Source organism: Suricata suricatta, chromosome 11 (genome assembly GCF_006229205.1).
Source record: "Suricata suricatta isolate VVHF042 chromosome 11, meerkat_22Aug2017_6uvM2_HiC, whole genome shotgun sequence".
Classification (NCBI taxonomy): Eukaryota; Metazoa; Chordata; class Mammalia; order Carnivora; family Herpestidae; genus Suricata; species Suricata suricatta.
This window is the reverse complement of record NC_043710.1, coordinates 92,640,652-92,666,863: the sequence shown is the minus strand read 5'-3', so window position 1 is coordinate 92,666,863 and position 26,212 is coordinate 92,640,652. Positions and strand designations below refer to the sequence as shown.

General features: G+C 38.2%; 1 protein-coding gene across 2 annotated transcripts in view; it reads left to right on the top strand.

Annotated features, from left to right (window-relative positions):
* The window catches only part of TBCEL (tubulin folding cofactor E like), a 73,998-nt gene extending 48,216 nt beyond the window's left edge, over positions 1-25,782 (top strand). For both annotated transcript variants that reach the window (XM_029957734.1, XM_029957733.1), the window contains one exon: positions 21,797-25,782. In XM_029957734.1, the coding sequence (XP_029813594.1) occupies positions 21,797-22,115 (319 nt within the window). In that variant the 3' untranslated portion in view covers positions 22,116-25,782. The remainder of the gene's footprint in view (positions 1-21,796) is intronic.
* The last annotated feature ends 430 nt before the right edge of the window (positions 25,783-26,212 follow it).

Genomic DNA, 26,212 nt, shown 5'->3' with positions numbered 1-26,212 from the left:
GCCCTGATTTATCTAGGGGTATAAGAATATCATTTTTAGAGAGAAAGAAACCTCCACGTTTATGAATCTGTACAAGTTAAAGTGTACTATCATTTTTGCCTCGCCATTTATCAAATGTCTGTCCACATTGCCTCTATTTATCAGTTTTTCCTTTAGGTTGTTTGCTTTATCTCAATTTCCTCCGAGTGAATTTAAATTGCTTATTTAGTACTGAACTAATACCAGTCTTCCTCTGTTAAGTTTTAAAGAGAGGCAAAAAGAAAACTCAGGTAACTTTTCTTTTAGAAACCAACATATCATGTGAACATAAGGGAAGGGAAGCAAAAATAACATAAAAACAAGGAGGGGAACGAAAGGTAAGAAACTCTTAAATACCGAGAACACACTGAGGGGTGCTGGAGGACTTGTGGGTGGGGGGATGGGCTTAATGGGTGGGGGCATTAGGGAGGACACTTGTTGGGATGAGCACTGGGTGTTATACATAGGGGATGAATCACAGGAATCTACTCCTGAAACCATTATTGCACAATATTCTAACAAACTTGGATGTAAATTTAAAAAATAAAAAGAAAAGAAGCCAATATATCATGTGTCTTTTACGGTTCATCTGTTTCTTTGGGGAGGGGTTTATTTTTAATCACCTGGTGCTCATCACACAAGTGCCCTCCTTAATCCCTGTCACCTGTGTCACCCCTCCCCACCCCTTCCCTCTGGTGACCATCAGTTTGTTCTCTATAGGTGAGATTCTGTTTATTGGTTTGTACCTCTCTTTTTTCCCTTTGCTCCTTTGTTTTGTTTCGTAAATTCCACAATTTGAATGAAATCATATGGTATTTGTCTTTCTCTGATGGACTTATTTCCCTTAGCATTATACTCTTTAGCTCCATCTATGTTGTTGCAATTAGCAAGATTTCATTCTTTTTTATGGCGGAATAATATTCCCTTGCATATATACACCACATCTTTTTTTATCCATTCATTAGTCAGTGGACATTTAGGCTGCTTCCCTATCTTAACTATTGTAAATAATGCTGCTGTAAACTTAGGATGTATGTTTCCCTTTGATCAGTATTTTTGATCAGTATTTTTGTATTCTTTGGGTAAATACCAGTAGTGTGGTTGCTGCATCATAGGGCAGTTCTATTTTTAACTTTTTGAGGACCCTCCATATGTTTTCCAGAGTAGCTGCACCAGTTTGCATTCCCACCAGCGGTGCAAAAGGGTACCTTTTCCCTCCAGATCCTTGCCAAAACCTGTTGTTTTTTCTTCTGGTTTTGAGTTAGCCATTCTGACAGGTGTGAAGTGTTACCTCCTAGTAGTTTTGATTTGTATTTCCCTGATAACAAGTGACGAGCATCTTTTCATGTGTCTGTTGAGCATCTGGGTGTCTTCTTTGGAGAAATATCTGTTCATGCCTTCTGCCCATTTTTACTATGTTATTTGCTTTTGGCATGATGCATTTTATGAGTTCTTTATATATTTTGGAACTAACCTTTTGTCGGATATGTCCTTTGCAAATATCTTCTACTACTCAATAGGTTGCATTTTAGATTTGTTGACTGTTTCCTTCACTGTACAGAAGCTTTTTGTTTTAATGTAGTCCCGGTAGTTTATTTTTGCTTTTGTTTCCCTTGCCTCAGGGGACCTATCCGTAGCTGATGTTAGAGACATAACTGCCTGTGCTCTCTTCAAGGATTTTTATGGTTTCAGGTCTCACATGTAGGTCTTTCATCCATTTTGAATTTATTTTTGTGTATGCTGTAAGAAAGTGGTCTGCTTTCATTCTTTTGCATGCTGTCCAGTCTTCTCAACACTATGTGTTGAAGATATTTCTTTTTTGTTTCTGATGATAGTGGGGAGGAAGTAAATTCACTGATTTGGGGTGTCTTTTTTTTTTTTTCCAGAATTTAAGTTTTGTTTTTCATAAAGAGTTAGAAGAGGCATAGCTCCAGTGAACGATTGTTTGCCAGGAAGAAACACCGTTGTCAGAGACAGCGGCAAAGTCAGAAATAGGTTTTCTTTAAAGGCTTTGCTTTACTTTTCTCTCCTTCGATACATCACTTTCTGTTTGTCCTAAGGAGTCCCTAAACTGTGCCCTGGGAAATCCTTATTTATGATGTCAAGGATTATATTAGGCATTCCTCAAATGCTTATTGGCTTGTCATTAGCGGTATGCCTTTTGAAAGAAGGAGAGTATGTTTTTTTCCTCCTTAGGACTCTAATGGCTTTTCTAAGTGCAGCTGATTGTATCTTCACATTATTGTGAGAGCAGTGGGGCAGCTTGTATTCAGACGGCACCGCAATGAAGGCTGACTTTGTGGGGGATGCTGGAGAAATCCTAGTGTTCTGCGTCTGTTACCTCATATCCCTTCCAGACAGAGCACCTGCTGTTGTGAAGGAACATTCCTACACTGGACAGGAGTCTCCTGGGGTTCTCCATCTTGCCAGGCTCCATCATCCTCTGACAAGGGCTGTGACACAGCACTCCTCACTTTCAGCGGCCAGTCTGACGAGAAACAAAAGGGGCTTTCTCCTCCAGGCACTTCGGAGAGCCCTTGAAATGTTAGCTTTCCCTGTTGCTTACAGCCTTTGTCATTCCGATTACCTTGGACTTTATTTTGACTTCTTGCCACTTTCCCAGCCTGGGAGAAGATAGGCTGCCTTCCTAATCTTGATTGGAGTTCTATATGAGAATTTGCATACACCTGCAAAGGAAAGAGCGATTAAGAATCAGCCCGTCCCCATCATGGTCTTGAGGGAAATGGTCTTTGGTTTCTCAACTTTTGTTTTGGCCAGGACAGGGGCCAGTTTTATCTTTTTTTGTTTCTGTTTGCTTTTTAGGATTAAAAAAATACTGAGAGCAATAAAATAAATACTCATGTTCACATTATTCAGCACTGGTGATTACTAATATTTTATTATTTGCTACAAGTTTACTTTTTTAATTAAAAGTAATAGTATCACAGATGAAACTAGAGTACTTTTCTGCCCGTTCTCAGTCCTGTTATGCCAAGCAGTAACCCCTGGCAAGAATTTGATGTGTATCCCTGGTATCTACTTACTATATTGTATACATCCATTAATGTATAAAGTGGGATTTTATAACTCTTTGTTAATATGCCCTCAGTTTCTCCTCTCAGTCTATTGCTTTTCAGTCTGATCGTTTCACTTTGTACTTTGTTGGAAAGAAATTTCAAAAGCTTACTATTGAACATGTCTGTCTTTCACTCTGTGGTTTATTCTTACTCCATCTTCCTTAACAAACTCTTTTCTTTCCCAAAGATCACCTAAGATAATCTCCTGGCTTTTTTTCTCACTGTGTTTTCACATGTGTGTCTTTGATCCACCTGGAATCTATTTTGGTGGATGGTACCAAGTAGAGATCTGAGGGTTTGGGTTTTCCCCCATGTGGAAAGTTGGTCTTCACCACTGATCTTTCATGCCACCTCTGTCATAGATCTTGGTTTTTATATGCACGTGGGGCCCTGCCTCCGGCCTGGTCTGTTCCCCAGGGGTGTGTGTCCCTTCCTGTACTTACAAAATCACGAAACCACATTGCTAAGTCTGAGTCTCCAGGCAGGGCAAGTCTCTACACCTGATTGTTTTTCAGATTACCTTTCAGATTATAGTCCCATGTCGCTAATGAATTTTAGGGTTGACTTGTCACGAACCACAAAAATCCTGCTGTAGTTTGGATTCCGTTTGCTGGGAGTTCACTGACTAATTTGGGAGAATTGACAGCTTGATGCTATTTTGTCTTCTTATCTGTGAACATAGGAGATCTTCCCGTTTAATTCAGAGCATCTTCTACAGCCTTCAGCAGCATTTCTAATTCTCTCTCAAAGGCCTCGTGCATAGTTCAGTTTTGTTTCTAGGCATCTTATGCATTTTGTTGCTATTTTAAATGAAATCACTTTTGTTCTCTCACCGCTTTCTAATTGCTTATTGTTGGTGTTGAAGAAAGCTGTGTATTCGTGCGTGCCGGGCCTGTCTTCAGCCTTGCTGCTGTATAACATTGTTAATCTTTACTGCCTTTTGGGTTTCTGTGCAGACAGTCCTCCAGTATGGTATTTTCAGTAAAAGAGGGCATCTTTATTTTCTCACTTTAAAGGGACTACTTCCAGAGTTGCAGTGTGAAGTATTTTGATATGGAATATGACTTTTGCTGTCGGTTTTTCATAGTTGTTTTTCATATCAGGTCGAGGTAGTTACTGCCTCTGTTTTTCTAAGAGTTTCTTTTAATGTGAACAAGTATTGATATCTTAACAGAGTGTTCTTCCTGTATTGAGGTGAACATGTTGTTTTGATATGGTAATCCGAATTTTAGTGATACATTTTTCAGATGGTGAACCATCTTTGCATTCCTGGAATATTCAGCCAGGTTGTAAAATATTAAGTGTTCCTTTACAACACTGCAGAATTAAATTTTATGATGTTATTTGGGATGTTTCCATCTATTGTCATAATTAAAATATTTCATATTGGTTTATAATTTTCTTTTCTACTATTCTTTTCTGGTTTTGTTATTTAAGGTTATATTATTAGCTTCATAAAGTGAATTGGCTTGGTCATTTTATATTTTTCTATTAAAGTAACTTTTTCACTTAGTTTTAACTTTTTATAGTCATTCATAATATTCTTATGATTTGGGAGTAGGTGTTTGTGTTTTTAAATGATTTTATCCTATGTAATTCTCATTTGGACTAGGGAATACTTCCACATGGAAGGCAACCAAAAATTTCTGAAATGGTATAGACCATAAACCAAGTCTTCTTCCTACTTTTTAAAAAAAAAGTTTATTTATTTATTTTGAGAGAGAGTGCATGAACGGGGGTGGGGAGGAGGGGTTGGGGAGGTGCCAGGGGAGCGAAGAGAGGGAGAGAGAGAATCCCAAGCAGGCTCCACACTGTTGGCCCAGAGCCCAAAATGGGATTAACCTTCACGAAGCGTGAGATCATGACCTGAGCCAAAATCAAGAGTCAGGCACTTAACCAGCTGAGCCCCCAGGTGCCCCTCTCCCACTTTTATCCTTAGCAGCTATTCAGGTATGTGGTCCCGACGCGACTACCAACACTGTTTTCTTGTTACAGTTACCATTGCTATTTAGTGTGTAGTTTCTGTACATAGTCTTGCTTTTTTTTACTTAACAGCAGATCTTCAATAACATTCTCCAATGCCCTTGTTATATATTTGTCCGTAAATAAAAAAATATATATTATGCACCCCCTTTATATAAGTTGATCTTTTGTAATCAAAGAAAAATGCCATGTCAATAGTCATCTCCCTTTTCATTCTGAATACTATTTATTTCTGCTTTTCTCTCTCTCTTTTTTTTAATTGGTCCTGCTAAATGATTATTTTTTTTAGCAGTATCCTTTGTTTAAAGTCCAGTTTACTGAGGTATAATTGACAGTGAGTTTTACTGTTTTTAAGTATACATTTCTGAGTTTTAGCAAAACTACAATTATGTAACTACCAACACAATCAGAATATATAGTTCTGTCACCCATAAAACTCTTTCCCTGACTCCAACCTCTGGCATCCACTGATGTGTTTTCTGACTGTATATTTTTCACTTTTCCCAAATGTCTCATAAATGAAATCATATAGTATGTAGCCTTTTCTTTCAATTGAAATTTTTATTGAGATAATTGTAGATTTCCATGCACTTGTAAAAAATAGGGTAGGGACACCTGGGTGGCTCAGCCAGGTAAGCGTCCAACTCCCACTCAAGTCATGATCTCACAGCCCCTGATTTCAGGCCCCATGGCAGGCTTTGTGCTGCCAGCTCAGAGCATTTAGCCTGTTTCAGATTTTGCATCTCCCTCTCTCTCTGCCCTTCCCCAGCTTATGTTCTATTTCTCTCTCTCAAAAATGAATAAACCTTCAGGGAAAAAAAAAAAGTACAGCTACATCCCACATACCTTTACCTATTTACTCCCAACAGTAAAGTGTAGAACTGTAGTAGTGTCACAGCCAGGGTGTTCGCACTGATACACTTCACTGATCTCGTTCAGATTTCTCCAGTTTTACTTCTACGTGTGTGTGTGTGTGTGTGTGTGTGTGTGTGTGTATTTTACTTCTCTGTATTTTATTGCATATGTAAGTTTATGTGTCCATTGTCATTGTCAAGATGAAGAGTTCCATCACCAATGACCTCTCACATTGCCTTTTTATAACCACACTCTGCCCCCTGCCAGCTCCCACTCCCATCTCTGTCCCTTAGCAACCACTAATCTTATCTTCATTTATAAAATTTTGCCCTCTCAAAAATGTTACATAAATAGAACCACACAGTATATAATCTTTGGGATTGGTTTTTTTTCCCACTTAGCTTAATTCCCTGGAAATTCATCTAAATTATTCCATGTGTCAGTAGTCTGTGCCCTTTTTATTGCTATGTAGTACTCTTTTTTCCCTTTTAAATTAACACCTACTCAATCAAAGCATCACCTATCCATCTATTTTTACTAATCTCTTTTTTTTAAGGGTACTTATTTTGAGAGAGAGAGTGTGTGTGCGAGTTGGGGAGGAACAGAGAAAGGGGGAGATAGAGAATCCCAGCAGGCTCTGCGCTGTCAGTGCAGACCGTCTCAGAGCTCAGTCTTGCAAATCGTGAGATTATGACCTGAGCCAAAACCGAGAGTCAGACACTTAACCAACTGTGCCACCCAGGAGCCCCTTCTGTGTATGCTATATATGTACCAAAGTTTATTTAACCCTTCATTTGTTGAAGAACTTCTAGATTGATTCCAGTTCAAGGTTATTACAAATAACATAATATATGAATATTCTTGTATAGGTGTTTTTTTTAATGTTTATTTTATTTTTGGAAGAGAGAGAGAGACAGAGTGTGAGCATGGGAGGGGCAGAGAGAGAGAGAGAGAGAGAGAGAGAGAGAGAGAGTGAGGGAGGGAGACCCAGAATCCGAAGCAGGCCCCAGGCTCACAGCTCAGCACAGAGCTTGCCACGGGGCTTCGAACTCATGAACCGCGAAATCATGACCTGAGCCGAAGTCAGACACTTAACCGACTGAGCCACCCAGGCGCCCCTTGTATAGGTGTTTTTATGAATGTAACTTTTCGTTCCTCTGGGATAAATGCCCAGGAGTGCAGTTGCTGAGCAGTAGGCTAATTGCATATTTATTTTTATAAGAAACTACTATACTGTTTTCTAGAATGACTGTGTCATTTTACATTCCCACCAGCAATAAACGGGTGATCAAGTTTCTCTGCAGCATTTTCTTGCTAGCATTTGATGTTGTCACTTTTTTTTTTTTTTTAGCCATTTTCGTAGGTACATAATGTCTCGTGATGGCTGATGGCTTAATTCCTGGAATCCGTTGATCACTATGGATCTCAGTGCTTATTTGCCATCTTAAAGCCTCCAGTGACGTATCTCTGTGGGCTTTGCCCACTGTCTGATTGGATTGTTTCTTTCCTTACTGTTGAGTTTGAGAGCTCTTTATTACTCGAGATACTACTTCTTCATTGGGTATGTGGTTTGCAGTATTTTTCTATTAGTATGTAGCTTGTCTTTCTATTTTTTTTCCTGTGAGCTTTTATAGCACAAAAATTTTTAATTTTGATGAGATCCAATTTGCCAATTTTTCCTTTTATGATTGTACTCTGCCTAGGCATAGATATTGAAGATTTTCTTGTTTTTTCCTAAAAGTTTTATAGTTTGACTTTGTACATTTGAATCTATAATCCATTTTGAGTTAATTCTTGTGCAAGGTGGGAAGTGTAAGCTGAGGCTCATTTGTTGTTGTTGTTGTTGTTGTCATCCAGTTTTCCAGCACCATTTGTTGAAAAGGCTGCTTGCCCCATGGCATTGTTTTGCAACTTTAAAAAAAAAATCCGGGGGGCACCTGGGTGTCTCAGTCGGTTGGGCATCCAACTTCAGCTCAAGTCATGATCTCACAGCTTGTGAGTATGAGCCCCACACTGGGCTCTTTGCTGACAGTTTGGAGCCTGGAGCCTGCTTCAGATTCTGGGTCTCCCTCTCTCTCTGACCCTCCCCTGCTCAAGCTCTGTCTCTCTCTTCTTCAAAAATAAATAAACATTAAAAATATTAATTTTTTTAAACTCAGGAGAGTATATTTGTGTGGATATATATCTGGGTTTTCTGTTCTGTTCCACTGATTTATGTGTCTATTATTTCACAAGGACTACACTGTCTTGTAGCTATATAATAAGCTTTCATATCATGTAGAATGATTCTTCCCACTTTATTCTTCAAGAATATTTTAGTTATTGTAGGACCTTTGCCTTTCTATATAAATTTTAGACTAAGCTTCTCTGTCTACAAAAAATCTTGCTGAGATTTTGATAGGAATTTTATGAAACCTGTAGATCAGTTTGGGAAAGATTGACATGTTTACTATATTGGATCTTCCAATGCATGAACACAGTATGTCTCTTCATTTATTGAGGCCTTTATAATTTCTTCCATCAGCATTTTATAATTTTCCACATACAGGCTTCATGGATCTTTTGTTAGATTTACACCTGAGTATTTCATGTCATTTGCAAATATAAAAATTTTATTTATGCCTTTCCAGTCTGTGTGACCTTTTTCTTTTTCTTGCCTTATTGCAGTGGCTAGAACTCCCAGTACTGGGTTGCATACGAGTGGTAAGAGTAGGCATCCTTGCTGTGATCCCGTCTTAGGGAGAAGCACTCAGTCTTCACCACTGCGTGTAATGTTAGCTGTGGGCTTCTCACAGATGCTCTTTACCAAGTTGAAGTCGTTCCCCTCTATTTCTAACATGCTGAAAGTTTTTGGCATAAATGGATATCAGTTCTTTTCAAATGCTTTTTCTGTGTCAATTAATCTGATTTCTCTTGGTCAGCTTATTGATATGGGAGCTATCTTGATTGATTTTCAAATGTTGAATTGGCATTAGATACCTAGAATAAATTCCTCTTTATCATAGTGTATGTTTCTTTTTGTACAGTGTTGCATCTGGTTTGCTAATATTTTGTTGAGGATTTTTGTGTTTAAGGTCATGAGAGATATCAGTATGTAGTATTCTTTTTTAAAAAATCTATTTTATGTGCTTCTGGTATGAGGGTAACACTGGCTTCATAAAATGAGTTGGTAAGTGTCCCCTTCTCTTCTGTTTTCTGGAAAAGTTGTGAACAATCGGTGTTACGTTTTTTTGTCATTTAAATTTTTATTTAAATTTTCATTGTAGTAAAATATAACAAAATTTCCCATCTTAACTGTTTTTAAATTATGGTAAAATGTACATAACATAAAATTTACTACCTTAACCACTTTAAAGTGCACAGTTTGGTTGTGTTAAATAAACTTCTATTGTTGCACAGCACATGAACATTTTTCATCTTATATAACTGAAACTTCATACTCATTAAACATCACCTTCTCATTACCCACTCCTAACCCCTTGCAGTCACCTTCAATTATTATTCTACTTTCTGTCTCTATGAATTTGACTATTCTAGATACCTTCTATAAATGAAATCATATAGTATGTTTTTTGTGACTGATTTCACTTAGCATAATGTCCTCAAGGTTCATCTGCACTGTAGCATGTGGCAGGATTTCCTTTTTTTTTTTTAAGGCTGTATAGTATTATTTATGTATATACATATTTTATTTAACCATTCATCCATCAGTAGACATTTGGGTTGCTTCCACCTCAGGGTAGTATGAATAATGCTGCTGTGAACATGGATGTGCCGATTTCTCTTCAAGACCCAGCTTTTTAACTCTTTGAATCCCAGAAGTGGGATAGCTAGATCCTGTGGTAAATCTCTTTTTAATTTTTGAAGAACCACCATAATGATTATTTCCATAGTGATGGTATCATTTTATCATTTTACAGTCACACCAACAGTGCACAACGGTTCCAACTTCTCCACCAACCAGCACTTATTATTTTGTGTATATGTGTGTAGTTTGGGTTTTTTTTTTTTTTTTGAAGTAGCCATCCTGATGAGTGTGAGGTGGTATTTCACTGTTGTTTTGATTTGTGTGTCTTTAATTACTAGTGATGTTGAATATCTTTTCATATGCTTGTTGGCCATTTGTATGCCATCTTTGGAAAAATCTCTGTTCAGGTCCTTTCCTATTTTTAAATCAGTTTTTAAAACTTTTGCGTTATTGAGCTGAAGGAATTCTTTACATATTTTGGATATTAACCCCTTATCAGATATATGATTTGCAAATAATTTCTCCAATTATGCAAATTAGTCTTTGCTCATTGTATCCTTTGAATCACAAAAGTTTTTAATTTTGATGTAATCCCATTTGTCTATTTTTGCTTTTGTTGCCTATGCTTTTGGTATAATATTCAAGAAATTGTTGCCAAAACCAATGTCAATAAAGCTTTTCCCCTCTGTTTTCTTTTAGCAGTTTTATAGTTTTGGGTTGTACATTTAGCTCTTTAATGCATTTTGACTTAATTTGTATATACAGTTAAGATGAGGGTCCACTTTCACTTTTTTGCATGTGGATATTCAATTTTCCCAGCACTGTTCTTTCTGCGTTGAGTAGTCATGACACCTTTATTGAAGATCATTTGGCCACAGACATGTTGTTTTATTTCTGGCCTGTTTATTCTCTTGCATTGGTCTATATGTCTGTCTTTATGCCAGTAGCAAACTGTTTTGATTACTGTAGCTTTGTAATGTTTTGAAGTAAGGCAGTGTGAGAACTCCAAGTTCATTCTTCCTTTTCAAAATTATTTTGGCTTTTCAGGGTCCTTTGATATTCCATATGAATTTGAGGATGAGTTTTTTTCTTTTTCTTCAGAAATTCTACCAGAATTTTAATAGAGATTGCATTGAATCTGTATATTACTTTGATTAGTATAACTTCTTAATAATATTAAATATTTTAATCTGTCAACATGGAATATTTTTTCACTTGTCTTTATTTCAGCAGTGTTTTATAGTTTTCAGTGTTTTCCTTTTTTAAAAAATTATATTTTGATTTCTGCTGTCTTTATTATTTCCCTCCTTTTGCTTAGGAAGGAATGTAGGTTATTATTGAGATCTTTCCTAATAGACATTTAGTCCTCGAAATTTCACTCTCAGCACTACTGGCATCCCACATAAATTTTAATTTTCATCCAGCTCTTTGTTTTTAGAAAATTATTTGAGACTTCCTCTTTGACCTATAGATTATTTAGAAGTTTAATTTCCAAGTACTTAGGACTTTTCCTAAATTGTTACCTTTCTGTTACTGATTGCTACTTTGGTTCTCTTATGGTCCGAGAACATACACTAGGTAATATCAATCCTTTTAAATTTGTTAAAGTTAATTTTATGGCCTATCTTGGTGATTATTTCATGTACTTCAAAAATGTGTATTCTACTATTGTTGGGTGTAGAATTTTGTATATGTCAGTTGGATACTGCTGATTGTTTTGTGCAAATCCCTATTCTTGCTCATTTTCTGTCTAGTAGTTCTATCCTTTTCTGAAAAGAGATGCAGGCAGCCGTTTGAGTCTCCTTTCTTTTGCTTAGCACGATGCATTTGATATTCATCTATCCTGTGTATATCACTAGTGAGATCCTTTTTACTGCTCAGTAGTGTTCTTTTATATAGATGTAACACAGTTTAGTTAGCCATTCGTCAGCTGAAGTACATTTGGAGCGTTTGTTTCCTTTTTTTTTTGGGCAGTTTTTTAAGAAACCTGATAAATAGCTACAGGTTTCTGTGTGAATGCACTTCTCATTTGTCTTGCATAAATACCCAGAAATAGAATTGCTGAGTCACATGGAAAGTGTATGTTTCACTTGCTAAGCTGTTTTCTAAAGTGGTGCGCCATTCTGCTTTCCCACTATCAACATGTGAGAGTTCCTGTCGCTCCACATCCTCATCACCACTCCGTATTTTCAGTTTCTTAGTTTTGTTTTGTTTTTGTTCTCTTTTTGTTTTCTTTTGTTTCTTTAATTTTAGCCATTTTAATAGATGTATAGTGATAACTCATTACAGTTTTAATTTTCATTTACCTAATGACCAATAATGTTGAGCATATTCTCAGGAGCTTCTTTGCCATCCCAGTACCTTCTTTGGTAAAGTGTCTGTTAAAATCTTTTGCCCATTTTTGTAGTAGGTTATTTGTTTTCTTGTTACTGGTTTTGAGAGTTCTTTATATATACCAGATATATATCCCATACCACATGTGTGTTTGGTACATTTTTTTCTCTCAGTCTGGCTTGTCATTGCATTTTTTAAAAAAATTTTTAATGGTTATTTATTTTTGAAAGAGAGAGAGAGAGAGAGAGAGAGAGAGAGAGAGAGCGAGCGAGCATGAATCAGGGAGGAGCAGAAAGAGAGGGAGACACAGAATCCAAAGCAGGCTCTAGCACAGAGCCCAATGTGGGGCTTGAACTCACAAACCGCGAGATCATGAACTGAGCTGAAGGCAGATGCTTAACTGACTGAGCCACCCAGGTGCCCGTCGTTGCATTCTTCTAACACTTTGTTTCAAAAGCAATAAATAAAAATTTAAAGACCTTCAACTCACTGTTCTTTTTTCCCTTTATCGATCATGCTTTTGGTGTGATAGCTAAGAAATCTTTGACTAACTGAGGATCACAGAGATTTTCATGTATGTTTTCTAGACAACTATCCCTTCTCTATTGAATTGATTTTATAGTTTTGTTGAAAATCAGTTAACCATATAGGTAGACTTCTGGATTCTCTGTTCTTCTCCATTAATCTATGTGTCTACTTTTTTTGCTAGTATCACATTGTCTTAATTCCTGTCACTTTATATTAAGTCTTGAAATTCAGGTTGTGTTGGTCCTCCAACTTTGATCTTCTTTTTAAAGTTATTTTGGCTATGTTAGTTCCTGTGCTTTTTTATATAAATATTAGGATAAGCTTGTTGAATTCTAGAAAAAAATTCTTCTGGGATTTTGATTGTGGTTATGTGGAATCTTGTAGGACAATTTGAGTAGGATGAACATCTCAATAATACTGAGTCTTCCTGTTCATGAACCAGTATATTTCTCCTTGTATTTATGTCTTATTTGATTCCTTTCAGAAACTGGTGTTTTATATTTTTCCACATTTGATCCTGCTCATATTTTGTTCTATTTGTACATAAGGATTTCATGTTTTAGTCCTGTTAAAAATAGTACATTTCTATGTTCAGTTTTCAGTTATTCATTGGTAGATGTAGAAATACATGTGATTTTTGTATATTGACTTTGTATTCTACAACCCTGCTAAATCTATTAATTCTAGTAGTTCTTTTATTATAGACTTATTATAGATTTATTATAGACAATCATGTTGTCTGTGAAGGACCGTGTATGTTTGCTTTCCCAATCTATATAATTTAAAAAAGCTTTTCTTTTTCAATTTTTCTTTTCTTTTTCTTTTTCTGCATCTGTTGAAAAATTTATAGTTTTTCTCAGCATATCAATATAATGACTTATATCGTCTAGTTTTTTTAAATGTTTAACCAGCTTTAAATTTTCAGGATAAATCTCACTTGGTTATAATGTAGTATCTCCTTTATATGTTGGTGGATTTCATTTGCTAATATTTTGTTGATGATTTTTTTCATCTGTTCATGAGGGATATTGATTTGTAATTGTCTTTTCTTGTAATCTCTTTGTCTCATTTAATATTGGGATAGCACTTGCCTAATAAAATGAATTTGTGAGTTTCCTCTCTTCTTTTCTAAAACAGTTTGTGTACCATTAATATTATTTCTTTCTTAAATATTTTGTAGATTTTTTTCAGTGAAGTTATCTGTGCCTGGTGTTCTTTACTGGAAGTTTAAACTGATTAAATTTATTTAAGAGATATAACTTGATTCAGGTTATTCCTTCTTGAATGAGCTTTGGTAATTTGTATCTTTGAAGAAATTAATCCATTTCATTTTAGTTATTGAATTTATGGGCATAAATCTGTTTATAATATTCACTTATTATAAACCTTTAATGTCTGTAGGGTCTGTAGTGATGTCCCTGTGTTCAATCCTGATACTGGTATCTTCTCTTCCTGATCCGTTTGGCTACTGGTTTATCAAATTTGCTCACCTTAAGATCCAGATTTGGGTTTTATTGGTTTTATTATTTTGTTTTTCTGCATTCTACTTTACTGATTTCTGCTAATATCTTTATAATAGTTCCTTTCTTCTAGCTTTGGGTTTAATTTGATCATCTTTTTTAGCTTCTTAAGGTAAAAGTTTATGTCATTGATTTGAGACCTTCCTTCTTCCTCTTATAAACATTTAACTATATAAATTTTCTTCTAAGCACTGTTAGCTCCATTCTATACATTTTTTATATGTTGTATTTTTATTTTCATTTAAGTCATATTTTCTAAAATCTCTTGTGACTTCTTTTTAACCCAATAGGTTATTTACATATGTGTTATGTATTTTCCAAATACGCAAATACGTGGGGATTTTTCAACTGTCTTTCTGTTTATGATTTCTAGTTTAATTTCATTGCAGTAAGATAATATACTTTATTCTGATTCTTTTAAACCAATTGAGAGATATTTTCGGCCTAAAATATATATGGTCTGTTTTGGTCAGTACTACATATGTACTAGAAAAAAATGTGTATTCTAATGTTGTTGGGGAAGTATGCTTTATAAATGTCAGATCAAGTTTTTAGTAATATTTGTATCTTTTATGTTTTTAATATTCTGTTTATTCTATCAATTATTGAGAAAGGAGTGTTGTAGTCTCCAGCTGTAATTGTGGATTTGTTTACTTGTACCTTCACTTATATCTGTTTTTGCTTCATTATCTTGAAGTTGTATCATTAGGTACATACACACAGAGGATTGTTATGTCTTCCTGTTCAAGTTCACCTCTCCCTAGCTAATCGTTTTGCAGTTCTTTCTAACTAGCTTCCCAGACTCTTGTCTCACAGTAATCATAGTTAGTACATGTCTAGTCACTTAGGCAGCAGGTGATTTGATTCAACTTCTGGCACTAGAGCTGTCGTTTTTATTCTTTTATCTAGACCCTTTGCTCTAAAGAGCATTGGATCTGCAGCAGTTTTTTGCATTCTTCTCTGTCCAGGCTTGCATCCCTCCAACTCTGCCCCTGCTTCTGCAATAAACCTGGCTTGAGTTCCTCTCTCTCTCCCATAGAGTACTTTTCATCTTCTTTCACTAACAGCACTTTAGCTCCTGACCTCCACCACTTGCTTTGGGTTTGGAGTCCAGTTGTCCTGTGGTTTACTTGTGTGCTTTGTATTTCTTTTCTGTGTCTGGTCCATAGAAATGTCTATTATTTCTGACGCCAGGATGCCTTCTTGGAATTCAACCTTTCATATTTTATCCATTTTAAATCTCTGTGTTTGGAGCAGAAGTATATTAAAATGTGACTTTATGGAGTCATTTTGATCAAAGTCCTAATTATGTTGATAAATGTAGATCATAATGATTCTTTTAACTGCTGTATCGTATTCAATTGTATGGATAGGCCACACTCTGCTTATCCATTCACCAGGTAATTTTACAGCACTTGAGTTTAAGAAATAATGACTTGAAACAAATTCTCTGACTTAAGCCTTGATGAAAAACGGTCTGAAAATACTAAGTTCAGTTCAAGTACTCTGCTATGTGTGAAAGGTGAGAAAAAATATTCCTAGAGGTAGGTAAAATACAGAAGCTTAAAGAAGACTAGTGAGAAAACACCCATGGCTCATGCTAAGTAAGAGAATGAGATCTGTGATGGAAGATCATAAAGAGATTCCAGGAAGGAATCTTGAGAACTGCCCAAGTGTAAATGGCCAGAAGAGCAATGAGAACCTCTAAAAAGAGATTGAAAGGGGGCATTTGAAATATGGAAAGAAGAGAATTTCCAGAATAGTATTCATTACTCTAGCAAACGATAAAAATGATGAGAATTAAGACAGAATGATGGTCTGAGAACAAGACCTGAGTGTACCTTCTACCTTTCCATCAGAGCTATTAGGCTTTGAGATAACAAACTGGCCCCAATTACTGTATCTGTAATATACATAATAGATGATCTCTAAGGTCCTTTCTGTATCTAATGTGTGATGGTTGTGTGTTTAATAAATAGAGTATCAGTGACCTTGAGAAAACTGTTTTAGTGATGTGTGAAAGCCCAGTTGTAGAATTGAGATTTCTTTCATATGCCATGATTATGATACCATATCAAAATGAGAGAAAGCATAGGATAGCAAGAGAGATTAAATGCCAGCAGTCACATGTTTGGAATTTATTTTGAGTCCTTTGTAATGCCTTGGGAAACAAAGTAAACAAAATTAATGTTTTTCTTCTAGTTACTAAGTGATTTGGTTCAACCAAGCAAACCATAGAGATTTTTCATGTTTTATTTGTCACATTTCCTTAAAGAGATGTATGTATTAGGGATTTATTTTAGAGTAAGATAGCCTTATTTAAAGTAAAGATTCCAGGGGCTCCTGGGCGGCTCCGTCGGTTAAGCGTCTTGACACTTGGTTTCGGCTCAGGTCGTGATCTCACATGTTTTAGGATGAAGCCCTGCGTTGGGCTCTCCACGGACTGCCTGGGGCCTGCGTGGGATTCGCTCTCTCTCCCTCTCTCTCTGCCCCTCCCCTGCCATCTCTCTTCCTCTCTTTCGCAAAATAAATAAACATTTTTTAAAAAGAACTTCTGAAAAGAAATATGGTATATATTCCATTTTAGCATTTGATTATTCCAATACACCCTTGTTAGTATTTCTCAAGGTGGGTTTGTGGCATTTTGCCCACTTCAGAAGCGAGACTTATAAAGTACTGATTGACTGGAAATATTAGTAAATATTGAGATTATTTGTTTTGAAGACCACTTAGTCATCAGAAACCATTTACCTCTTAAGACTGTAGCTTTGGGACCAGTGCTGAGAAAAGTTCAGATAATACCGAGTCCACAGCTATTGCTCAGTTTGGATGGACTGTTGAATAGTAAATAAATACCTGAACTGGAAGACCGGGAAGAAACTGGGATCTGGGCATTTTGTAAAATCATGATTTTTTTTTTTTATTTACTGATTTGTCCTGCTTAAAGATAATCCAAAATAAGAAAATGGGGATTAAACATACTCTCTTAAAATCATACCTTTTATCTGTGTTAACCTTTTTAGGAGCATATTTAGGGTGTGTACTGATTCACAACTCTGATACTTTCTATCATTTTTATAGAATAAAGAGTGAATATTTGTTAGGGCCCATATCAAAACTTCCATCCACATGCAAAAGCCTGTTGACTTTACCTGCAAATTAATAAATAAACATTAATTTTAAGGTTTAAACCAGTGGGAAGGCAGGTGCAGAAGTGGTAATGTTGATGGTACAAAATAAGTTTGGAAAGTTATGTAGCAACCAATTAATGAAGGGCTTTTTATAGTCACTCAGTTTTCCACTGCTGCTGTAACAATTTACCGTAAACTTAGTACCTTAAAACAATATCTGTGTGTTACATCACAGTTTCTGTGCGTCAGAGGTGTGGGCACAGTGTGGCCTGACCGGGTTCTCTCCTTAGGGTCTTGCAAGGCCAAAACCAAGGGGTTGGCAGGGCTGTGTTTATTACCAGAAGCTCTGGAGAAGAATCCCCTTTCTGGCTCATTCAGGACGGTGGCAGAATTCTGCTCCTTCTCCTGCCTCCCCCATGGCCACCTTCATCTTCAAGCCAGCAGTGATCTATCTGGCTCTCTCATGCTTGGAATCTCTTGATTTCCTCCTTTCCTGCTGCCTTGAGAAACTCCGCTGTTTTTAACAGCCCATATGATTAGATTAGGCTCAGTGAGTGAATCTGTCTGAAGGTCAACAGTGCCACGTGACATAATATAATCTTGAGAGAAGCATCAGGGGACGAAGATCGTGGGGACCAAAATTGTGCCTTCCACAGTCATAAAGAGTTCAGGCTTTTTTCTTAAGGGCTTTATGTGATTTTCAGCTGAGGAGTGATGTGGTCACATTTGTGTTTTGTAGCAATCACTGTGGCTGTAATGTAGACAAGAGTCCGTTATGGGAAACCATTTGAAGGAGTGTCAGTTGGGATTTCGGTTCTGCAGATAAAAGAAATCATGCTAGCTATGTTCAGAAGAAAGGGACTTAATGCAGGGGAAAAGGGGCTTACAAACATTTTTGAAATGGCTGTGTCCCTAGGATTACCTTTAGAAGGTGCCGCAGACTGGCCCCCCAGTGGCACTGCAGCCTCTGGCAGAGTCCGATATGGAGCTCAAGAAGCTGCTGTCCTTGGTGGTGGATCACGGCACCTTAGCTGGTCTGGGGTCAGCAAACTGCTGACGTCGACCCCGGAAATGCGGTGTTGGTAATTAGGGAGCCTGTGCCCAAACTGTTCCCACACTGTCTGCTAGATCTATTATGTCTCTCCCCAGGACTGTTGAATGTAACTGGTAGAAACTGAAGTGCATCTGCAAAGAAGTGTGGGAAATGTAGTTTGCAGCTTTCCAGTCTTGGCAGGCCAGGAGGAAGGCATTCCAGAGGAGGTTGATGCAGATACTGAGGAAGCTCATCCACGAAAAACTCTAGCAACCCAGGTTATTAAGGATAGTGGCTCGAATCTGCAAGGCAAGTGGGCAAGAGAGATGCAGATAGTTTCATGAAACGTTTAGGAATAGAATTGGTAGATTGTGGCAACTGATGGAATGGGAGAGGTGGGAGGAGGGATAGAAAGGAATCAGGGTGGCTGTCCGGTTACTGGCTGGGTGGGTAGATAGTTTCTGGTGCCATTTGCTGACATAAGAAAGACCAAAAGAAAGATGGATGGAGGGTGGCAATGAATTATTTCTGGATATGTTGATTTTGAGGCAATTGTAGGGCCTTAGAGTGTCCTAATTATAGGTCATTTATAGGTCATTTGTAGATAGTCTTGGCCAGTTGTAGCAAGTAGGCTAGTTTCTGGCTGTGGGTCATAGTTTTGTGTACAAATATGTTTATGGTTGAGATTAATTCAGTTGGCCATAGTGTCGAGTATAAATAAGGCTAAGATTATATAATTATCATTTTTAAGTTTTAGTTTTAATATTTAAGTAGATTTAGAGGTTACCAGTAGCTCTTCAATCTCATTGTTGAGCCGTGTTTTTCTTTTTCAGAAGGACTCATGGGTGCCCTATTCCCTAAGTTCTTCTTGTTACGGAATAATTGACTCTTTTTTTTTTAATGTTATTTATTTTTGAAGGAGAGAGAGAGAGAGAGAGAGAGAGAGAGAGAGAGAGAGAGAGAGAGCACGCGTGAGCGAGCAGGGGAGGGACAGAGAAAGAATCCCAAGCAGACTCCTTGCTGTCAGAACAGAGCCCAACATGAGACTTGAACTCACCAACCGTGAGATCATGACCTGAGCCGAAATTAAGAGTTGGATGCTTAACCCACTGAGCCACCCAGGCACCCAGAATAATTGCCTTTTAAATGTATTTCTGCGCAAAACTTGGCCAGGTGTAATATTCCTGGTCCTGCTTTCTGATTGATTGATTTATTTGGTGAGCGTTGGTGTTTTGCTCCTCCATTTGTGTCATTGGCTCTGCAGGGTTTTTTTTTTTTTTCATCTCATTCTGTTGGCATTTGTCTTTGAGCTCTTGTTTTATCCTATTCATGGATGTATTAAGTCCCAGGCCACTTTCCTTCGATTATGTTTTCTTTCAGATTGAGTTCTGCCTCTGCCTTTTCCTTACTTTGTGTTTCTTTCTTTTCTTCCTTTTGCTGTGGGATGTGCTTCGTTGCCATTTTGTGTCTTCTCGCTTTGGCTTGAAAGTGGGCGCCTCTCTCCAGACTGTGTCTCTACTGAGACACTGTATAAGTAAACTCTCCTTGACCCTTCACCACTGTTTCCTCTGTCCCTCCTGGGCAGAGTTTGAGAGTGAGAGCTGAGGCATAACGATCCTACTCTTCCGTGGTCTGAAGGGAAAGCATCTCGAGCTGGGTTAGCTTTTATCTGGCCTCTTGGGTTCTGCTGTCTTTTCTGAGATTTTGTTAAATTATCATAGCCCAGTTTCTCTTGTTTGAAGACATAGATGAGGAGATGGGGGTAGAGTTTGAATCATTGCACTTTTCCAGTTTGGAGCCTTAGAGAATTTCAGGCCCTGGTAGTTTTGCCTTTTGTTTGTTTGCACTTGTTTTGTTTTGGTCTGTTTTCCTTTGCTGAGGTCTTGGCCTCTGGGCAGTGGGCTGTAGTGGCTTCTCGCCCCATGGCGCTTCTTCAGACTTTCTCCTGCCAGCTCCTTATTCCACCAGCCCAATTCTCTGTAAATTGGGAAGTGTTAGTGCCCTCGGGGTTTGGTCTTTATCTTCTTTCTCCATAAAAACTCCGGGGGGTTGGGGTGGAATCTTCGCTAGCAGAACCACATGGTTCCTTTCTAAAAGGCTATCATGATAAGGTTACTCCTTCTTGTGCTAGTTGTTGCTGGTGGTATTCTTAACGCTTTTTAAAAGATACCGTTTTTGACACAAGTTCTGGGAGAAGAAGATTCTATAATCTATATCATCATACTACTATCTTTTCTAAGAAGTTCTAAATAGATCTCAATGATTTATTTTCTAAAGGGTATGTGTTCTTTAATACTGTAAATTCCAGAATAGGAAGGTAATGTTGACATTTTCTGTTGGTATATAAACTTAGTTTTACAAAGTACTTACTCATCTATTATTTTATTTAATTCCCTTGACTTTTACAAGATAGGAAGAGCAGACTTTTTAATCTCAGAACATGGGATTTTAATGCAGAAACTGAGATCCAAAGGGGTTGAGTTGACAAGTCACGTAACTAATTATGAGATGGAGTCAGGACTCTGACTCCAAAGCCAGTAGTATTTTACCATAACCTGTTTTTCCCTTTGATGAAAATGAGTACCTCCATCCCTAACCACAGACGTCTGTGTCTTTAATATTCCTATCAACCTTATAACACTGATGTAATTGAGTTAAAGCCAGAAGTAGGAATGGGGATGTGGGGGAATGATTTTACATGACCATTGTACCCGGATCCTGAGTTAACATCAATGTGTCTTCATTATAATAAAGCTGAGATCAAGTTTTTTCCACAGTTTTCTCCTTCTCTGGTTTGTAGGAACTGCTCAGCCTTCCTCAGTAAAATCAGACCCAGATCCCCCAAGGCTGGCAGTAGAGACAGGATCTACCCCATGAGAAACTTGACTTTGTGTCGGCCCTACTCTCACCTGTGTAACTCACCTTCCTCATAGTGTCTTTTGCTCTTTATGCCTGCCTTGATCAAGGAACCTATATTCCTCATTTGCCACTTTTTTCACAAGAATGTATTCTGGAGTCTTCCATGAATTCCTTGTATTGCAGCCAATGAGACCAGGCTGGAACATTCAAACAAGGCATCACTGAAAAAGCTGGATTAATAGTTCACATACAACTAGGTTTTTGTTGTTGTTGTTGCTTATAAGTTGCCTTCCCTGCGGTGAGAAGCTCATGTGCTTCCCTCTTCCCGTCACCAAGGAGCGTGTGCTTAGATGATGACATCCAAGAAAGCAACTTCTACAGAGTGATTAGACATCTCTCTGAAATTCTGGTAGTGTCGACTTTTCTCGGTTCTCCTTTCCTCTCTAAGCCTACTCTTATATAGTGATTAACAGCAGGCATGGTGACCATCTTTAGGACAAGTGCTTTTATCCACAGGGATGTGGTTTTACTGTGGCCTCAAAAGGGCAGCTATCTGATCACTGGTTACACAAATAATTTGCCAGGTAGCGAGATGGAGAGAAGATTAGAATAGGGTGGTAGCAGTGTCGTTTGCTTGTAGTTCTGAAAAACTCTGTAGTCGATATGCTGGTGGCATAAGCTGATGCTTTTTTTCTTTTTAATCCTTCTAGGTATCATGAACTGATTACAAAGTATGGGAAGTTGGAGCCTTTGGCAGAAGTGGACTTAAGACCCCAGAGCAGCGCAAAAGTCGAAGTCCACTTTAATGATCAGGTGGAAGAAATGAGCATTCGTTTGGACCAAACAGTGGCAGAACTAAAGAAACAATTGAAGACTCTAGTGCAGTTACCCACGAGCAACATGCTTCTCTACTACTTTGACCACGAAGCACCCTTCGGCCCAGAGGAAATGAAGTACAGCTCTCGCGCACTGCATTCTTTTGGCATTAGGGATGGAGATAAAATTTTTGTGGAATCCAAAACAAAGTAACCTCTACCAGCCTTGTCAAAACACATACATAAGGACTTCTTGCAGGGCATTTGTTTCTGATGTGGTTTTCTTTAGGAGGGAGAAGGTCGTTTCCGTTTTGTTCTGTTTCTGTTTCAGGGGGGTTTTGTATATTTTGTTCCCCCTAGGATGGGTAGGGGGCCGTTTTTGGTATTTTCTAACCGCAGATTTCTTCAGCTCAGCCAGCAGAATTGGCCACACCTCCAGTCCACGCGCCCTCCCTCGTGAAAGATGACCTTGGGGAAGCCTCGCCTCCGTACTGGGCTCCCTGGGACGTGTCTGCGCTTGGTCGCCCTGACCGTCTCGGGATGCTTGTGAAGAGCGCGTGAGCGGTGTGTCCCCCACAGGACACAGGAGGGTGACTTGAGTATTTAGATCAGGAGCAGAGATCTTTCCAGGAAGGGCCAGCCCTTCTTCCCCTCCCCCTCACCCCCCGTTCTCCCTCCTTTCCTGTTGTGGTTCAGTTCTTCGTTCTGACTAGTGTTGGCCTGTGTTTACCCAGCAGCTTCATTCTGTCCATCTGTAACTTCTCATTTCTCAGTGGGGGCGGGTTTTTTCTTCATTTCTCCCGTCTGAAATAATTTCATGTTTTAAGCATCTTTCAACCTGATTCTGATCTCAGGTACTCAGCACCTATAACTGTTTGGATCGGGAGGAGGAGCAGGCAGAGAGTGGAAACTCCAGGACAACCTGCTGTTTGGCCGCACGGGCAGGGCAGCCTGGCCTCTGTAGTAACAGTGCCCACGTCCGTTTTCGCACACATTATATCAACCCTCACGTCCGTAGTATGAATGTGTCACATTCCCGTGTTCTTTTATTTCTGCTTATCGAATGTATTTCCTCATATCTAGCTATCTTTTTCATTACCTTAAACTATTGGGACCAGAGGCCTGACTTTAGGAAGGATCCAGAAAAGTAATGGATATACGTGCCAGGAGAGTTGAGAATCTGCTCACAGACGGTCCGGAGTATCGTAGGAGAAAAGTCAAGTGGTACAGGAGAAAGAGCGTTGTGACTTTCCTCCCTGTACCGTCATTTGAAGCCCTTGCTCTTGCACTTTGCGCTAGAAGTGAGAAATTTTAATCAAAGGGAGTTTTGAGTCCCAGTTCTTCCCTGGGATTTTGTGATGTCATAATCAAACAAGTCTTTTTGTCTTACATTTCAATTTAGTCGCCCCTACCGAAGAACAACTCTGCCTAATCTCTGAGTAAAGTCTACGTGTCAAAACTCCAGAATTGCCTCCAAGTCATATTTTTTGCAGAAGCTATTTAAAGCACTTTTCTCTAAAAGCTGGCTCCACATCTGCTCTGAAATCTTGGTGTGTGTTCCTGTAGTCCTTTGTTAATCAGTGCACTCCCTTTCTTTAGTGTGGGTCTTTCTCGGTCCCCCATGTTTACACATGGGAGACTTGAAGAAGAGTCAGCAGAACTAAGGGCAGGAGATGCACATGATCGAGAGAAGGTACATTCTTTGTCAAAGAATGTAATCATTATCTGATTGCATTTGACTTTTGACCTTTGTTGTAGGATTCCACCACTCCTACAAATTATTTAATTTCTTAAGAAAATATTTAGATGGCTTTTATAAAATCCTTCACATCTGCAGAGTTGTGATTATTATTGCTACTTTTACATTTTTTCCTATGCCATAACAGCAAGTGTTTATTCTCTTAATGCACTTCAGGTTCAGTATCTGTAAAGCCTTTGACCCAGGCCTACTGAGTCAAGTCTATGTTCACTGTAACGCTAAAGGTGGAAGCCAAAGGGTTTGAGAAAGATGAATGAAGCCCATTCTCCTGCTGGAGACTCTATCTTTCAACGTCAGAAGAATGAGCAATGGAGATCCGGCCTGGGTATAGACAGGAATAATTATTTTGCAATCACATTTTCCCTGACAGATTTTTGGAAGTGGGAAAAAAGTGTGGCAACAGTGTCACGAAGATAAAAGCTGTGGGTGCTTTGTGTATGTGCGCATGCGTGCTGGCGACTTTGAAAGAGAAATGGTGTAATGGAGCCCATTGCTCTCATCAGCCTGGGAGACAGAGGACTCTTATTTTTTGAGGTTGTATGACCCCTGACTGTCCCACAGCAGGAGGCAGAGCAAACACGTTATGCTTTAATCATAAGTGGAATGGTCACAATAATAAGATATTTTATATATGACAAAGTTTTATGAAATGCTTTTTTACTATTAGAAACCTGTTCCTTCTGCTATGACAGAACACAGCGTCCGTCAACTGCAGGCATAATTCCCCAATTATACAGTTGCATGTCAGGGGAACTTCTCATCTAATGCAGTGGATGTGGGTATTTTTAGGGCATTGTAATTGATGGTTTTAATAATTGCTGAATAATTTTTGATTGAGACGAATTCTAATGCAATTACTAGGTCTTTTCGAGCCACAGAACAGAAGTAAAAGAGAAAAGCTATTTGAGCATGTGTACTTATAGATTTATTTGGGTGGCTGAGTAAAGATGCTGCTTTTGAAATACAATTGGTGCTGCGTAGACCCTTATAACCAAAATTATTTTTATAACAGGCCAGAAAGAAGGAGACAAGAGACCATGGACCTTTGAGTCTAAAAGTTATGCATAATTGACTGCTGCAGCTTATGTATTTTAATATTGACTTCATCCACATGCAGTGAGAGCATGTTACTGGCATTTATGAGGCAAAAATGCCGTCAGAGCCAGTATTACAGATATGTTGCTGCAGGCCCAGAGTGTAGGACATATCTGTTCTAAACTGGAGCTCCTTTTCAGCTTTGAAGAGGGAAAGGAGGGAGAGAAGAAAGCCAGATCAAAACCAAGGGATCCTCCATGCCCACATGTAGCTGCTGAAGCCACAACAGAAATCAGGGGTTTTTTTTAATTGAATTGTTGAACTATCCCAGATTGCTTTAAAGGAGAAAAAAAGTTCAGAGTCCTCTGTCTTTTTTTTATTATTAAAATTTCTATTGTTTCTGCAACCCATGGCCACCACACCCATAAATACATAAGAAAGCAACAGAAACCCTACAACGCCTTGTTTCTTTAGACCTCCTGGTGAAAGTAAGCCCAAAACATGAGCTGTGTGTAACAGAGCCGAGTGTCACCATGCCCCATTTCAAAATTTGCTTCACTTAACAAAGTGAAACGTCACCAGATGTTTCCGTCTGTTGCACAAGGAACTGATCCCCATTCGAGGCTCGCCTGGTGATAGCTTTTTCCAGTGCACGTGTGAGTGTGACTTGGCTCCATGCGAAGTGCTAGGCTCGAGGGCGCAGAAAACAGGAATACCAGATAATAGACCGTTCTAAGCTCTGTCATTGCTGTTTATGAATTTGATTTTTTTCCTTCATTTCATGTTAGATTGGAGACACAAACAAACCGCTTTCGAGTACCCCCAGAAGCTATCTGTGTTACCAGATATGTTGTGAACATTCTCTTTTTCATAGGTGCTTCCATAATATAACATGTCCATCATAGTGATGGAGGGGGACTGGGCTCCTTCTGCCTCCTCACTCGCCAGTTGTCTCCTGCAGCTGATGGAAATATATATTTTATTTTAGAATATAATTTAAACATGAAGGTCTATTCTTTGCACTTTTTATTAATACATATATATATAGAGAGAGAATCTTTAAAAAAAATTAAAATTTCCAAGTCTACTTTCTCTTTGTGTTCTGATTTTTTCTGGAGTTCTGGGGTCAAGATACGGGTTTATTTTTATCTAGCTAAACATTGACATCACGGCTGCTGTTGAGTCCTCTGGGGAACTGGCCGAACCTGGGAAGAATTGGACCCTTTTGACAGATTTCATTGGAATTTTGCCAGTTGTAAATGGAAACTGCAAAACAGAGATTCATAGGAAGCATGTTACTGCTTTTGTGTTAGCAAATGTTTATACTTCTTACGTGTTCTTGATATTCCCTCTTTATCCGTAAATGATAAAGACCTCCCTTGGAGATATTTGGCATCCTCTAAGAATGAAAACCTCATTTTGATGCACTAAAAGTGTATGACATTTTTTTTTTCAAGTGACACTCTTTCCCTTTAGAAAATAATTTTCTGTAAGAATGAGAGGTTTGGACACTTGAA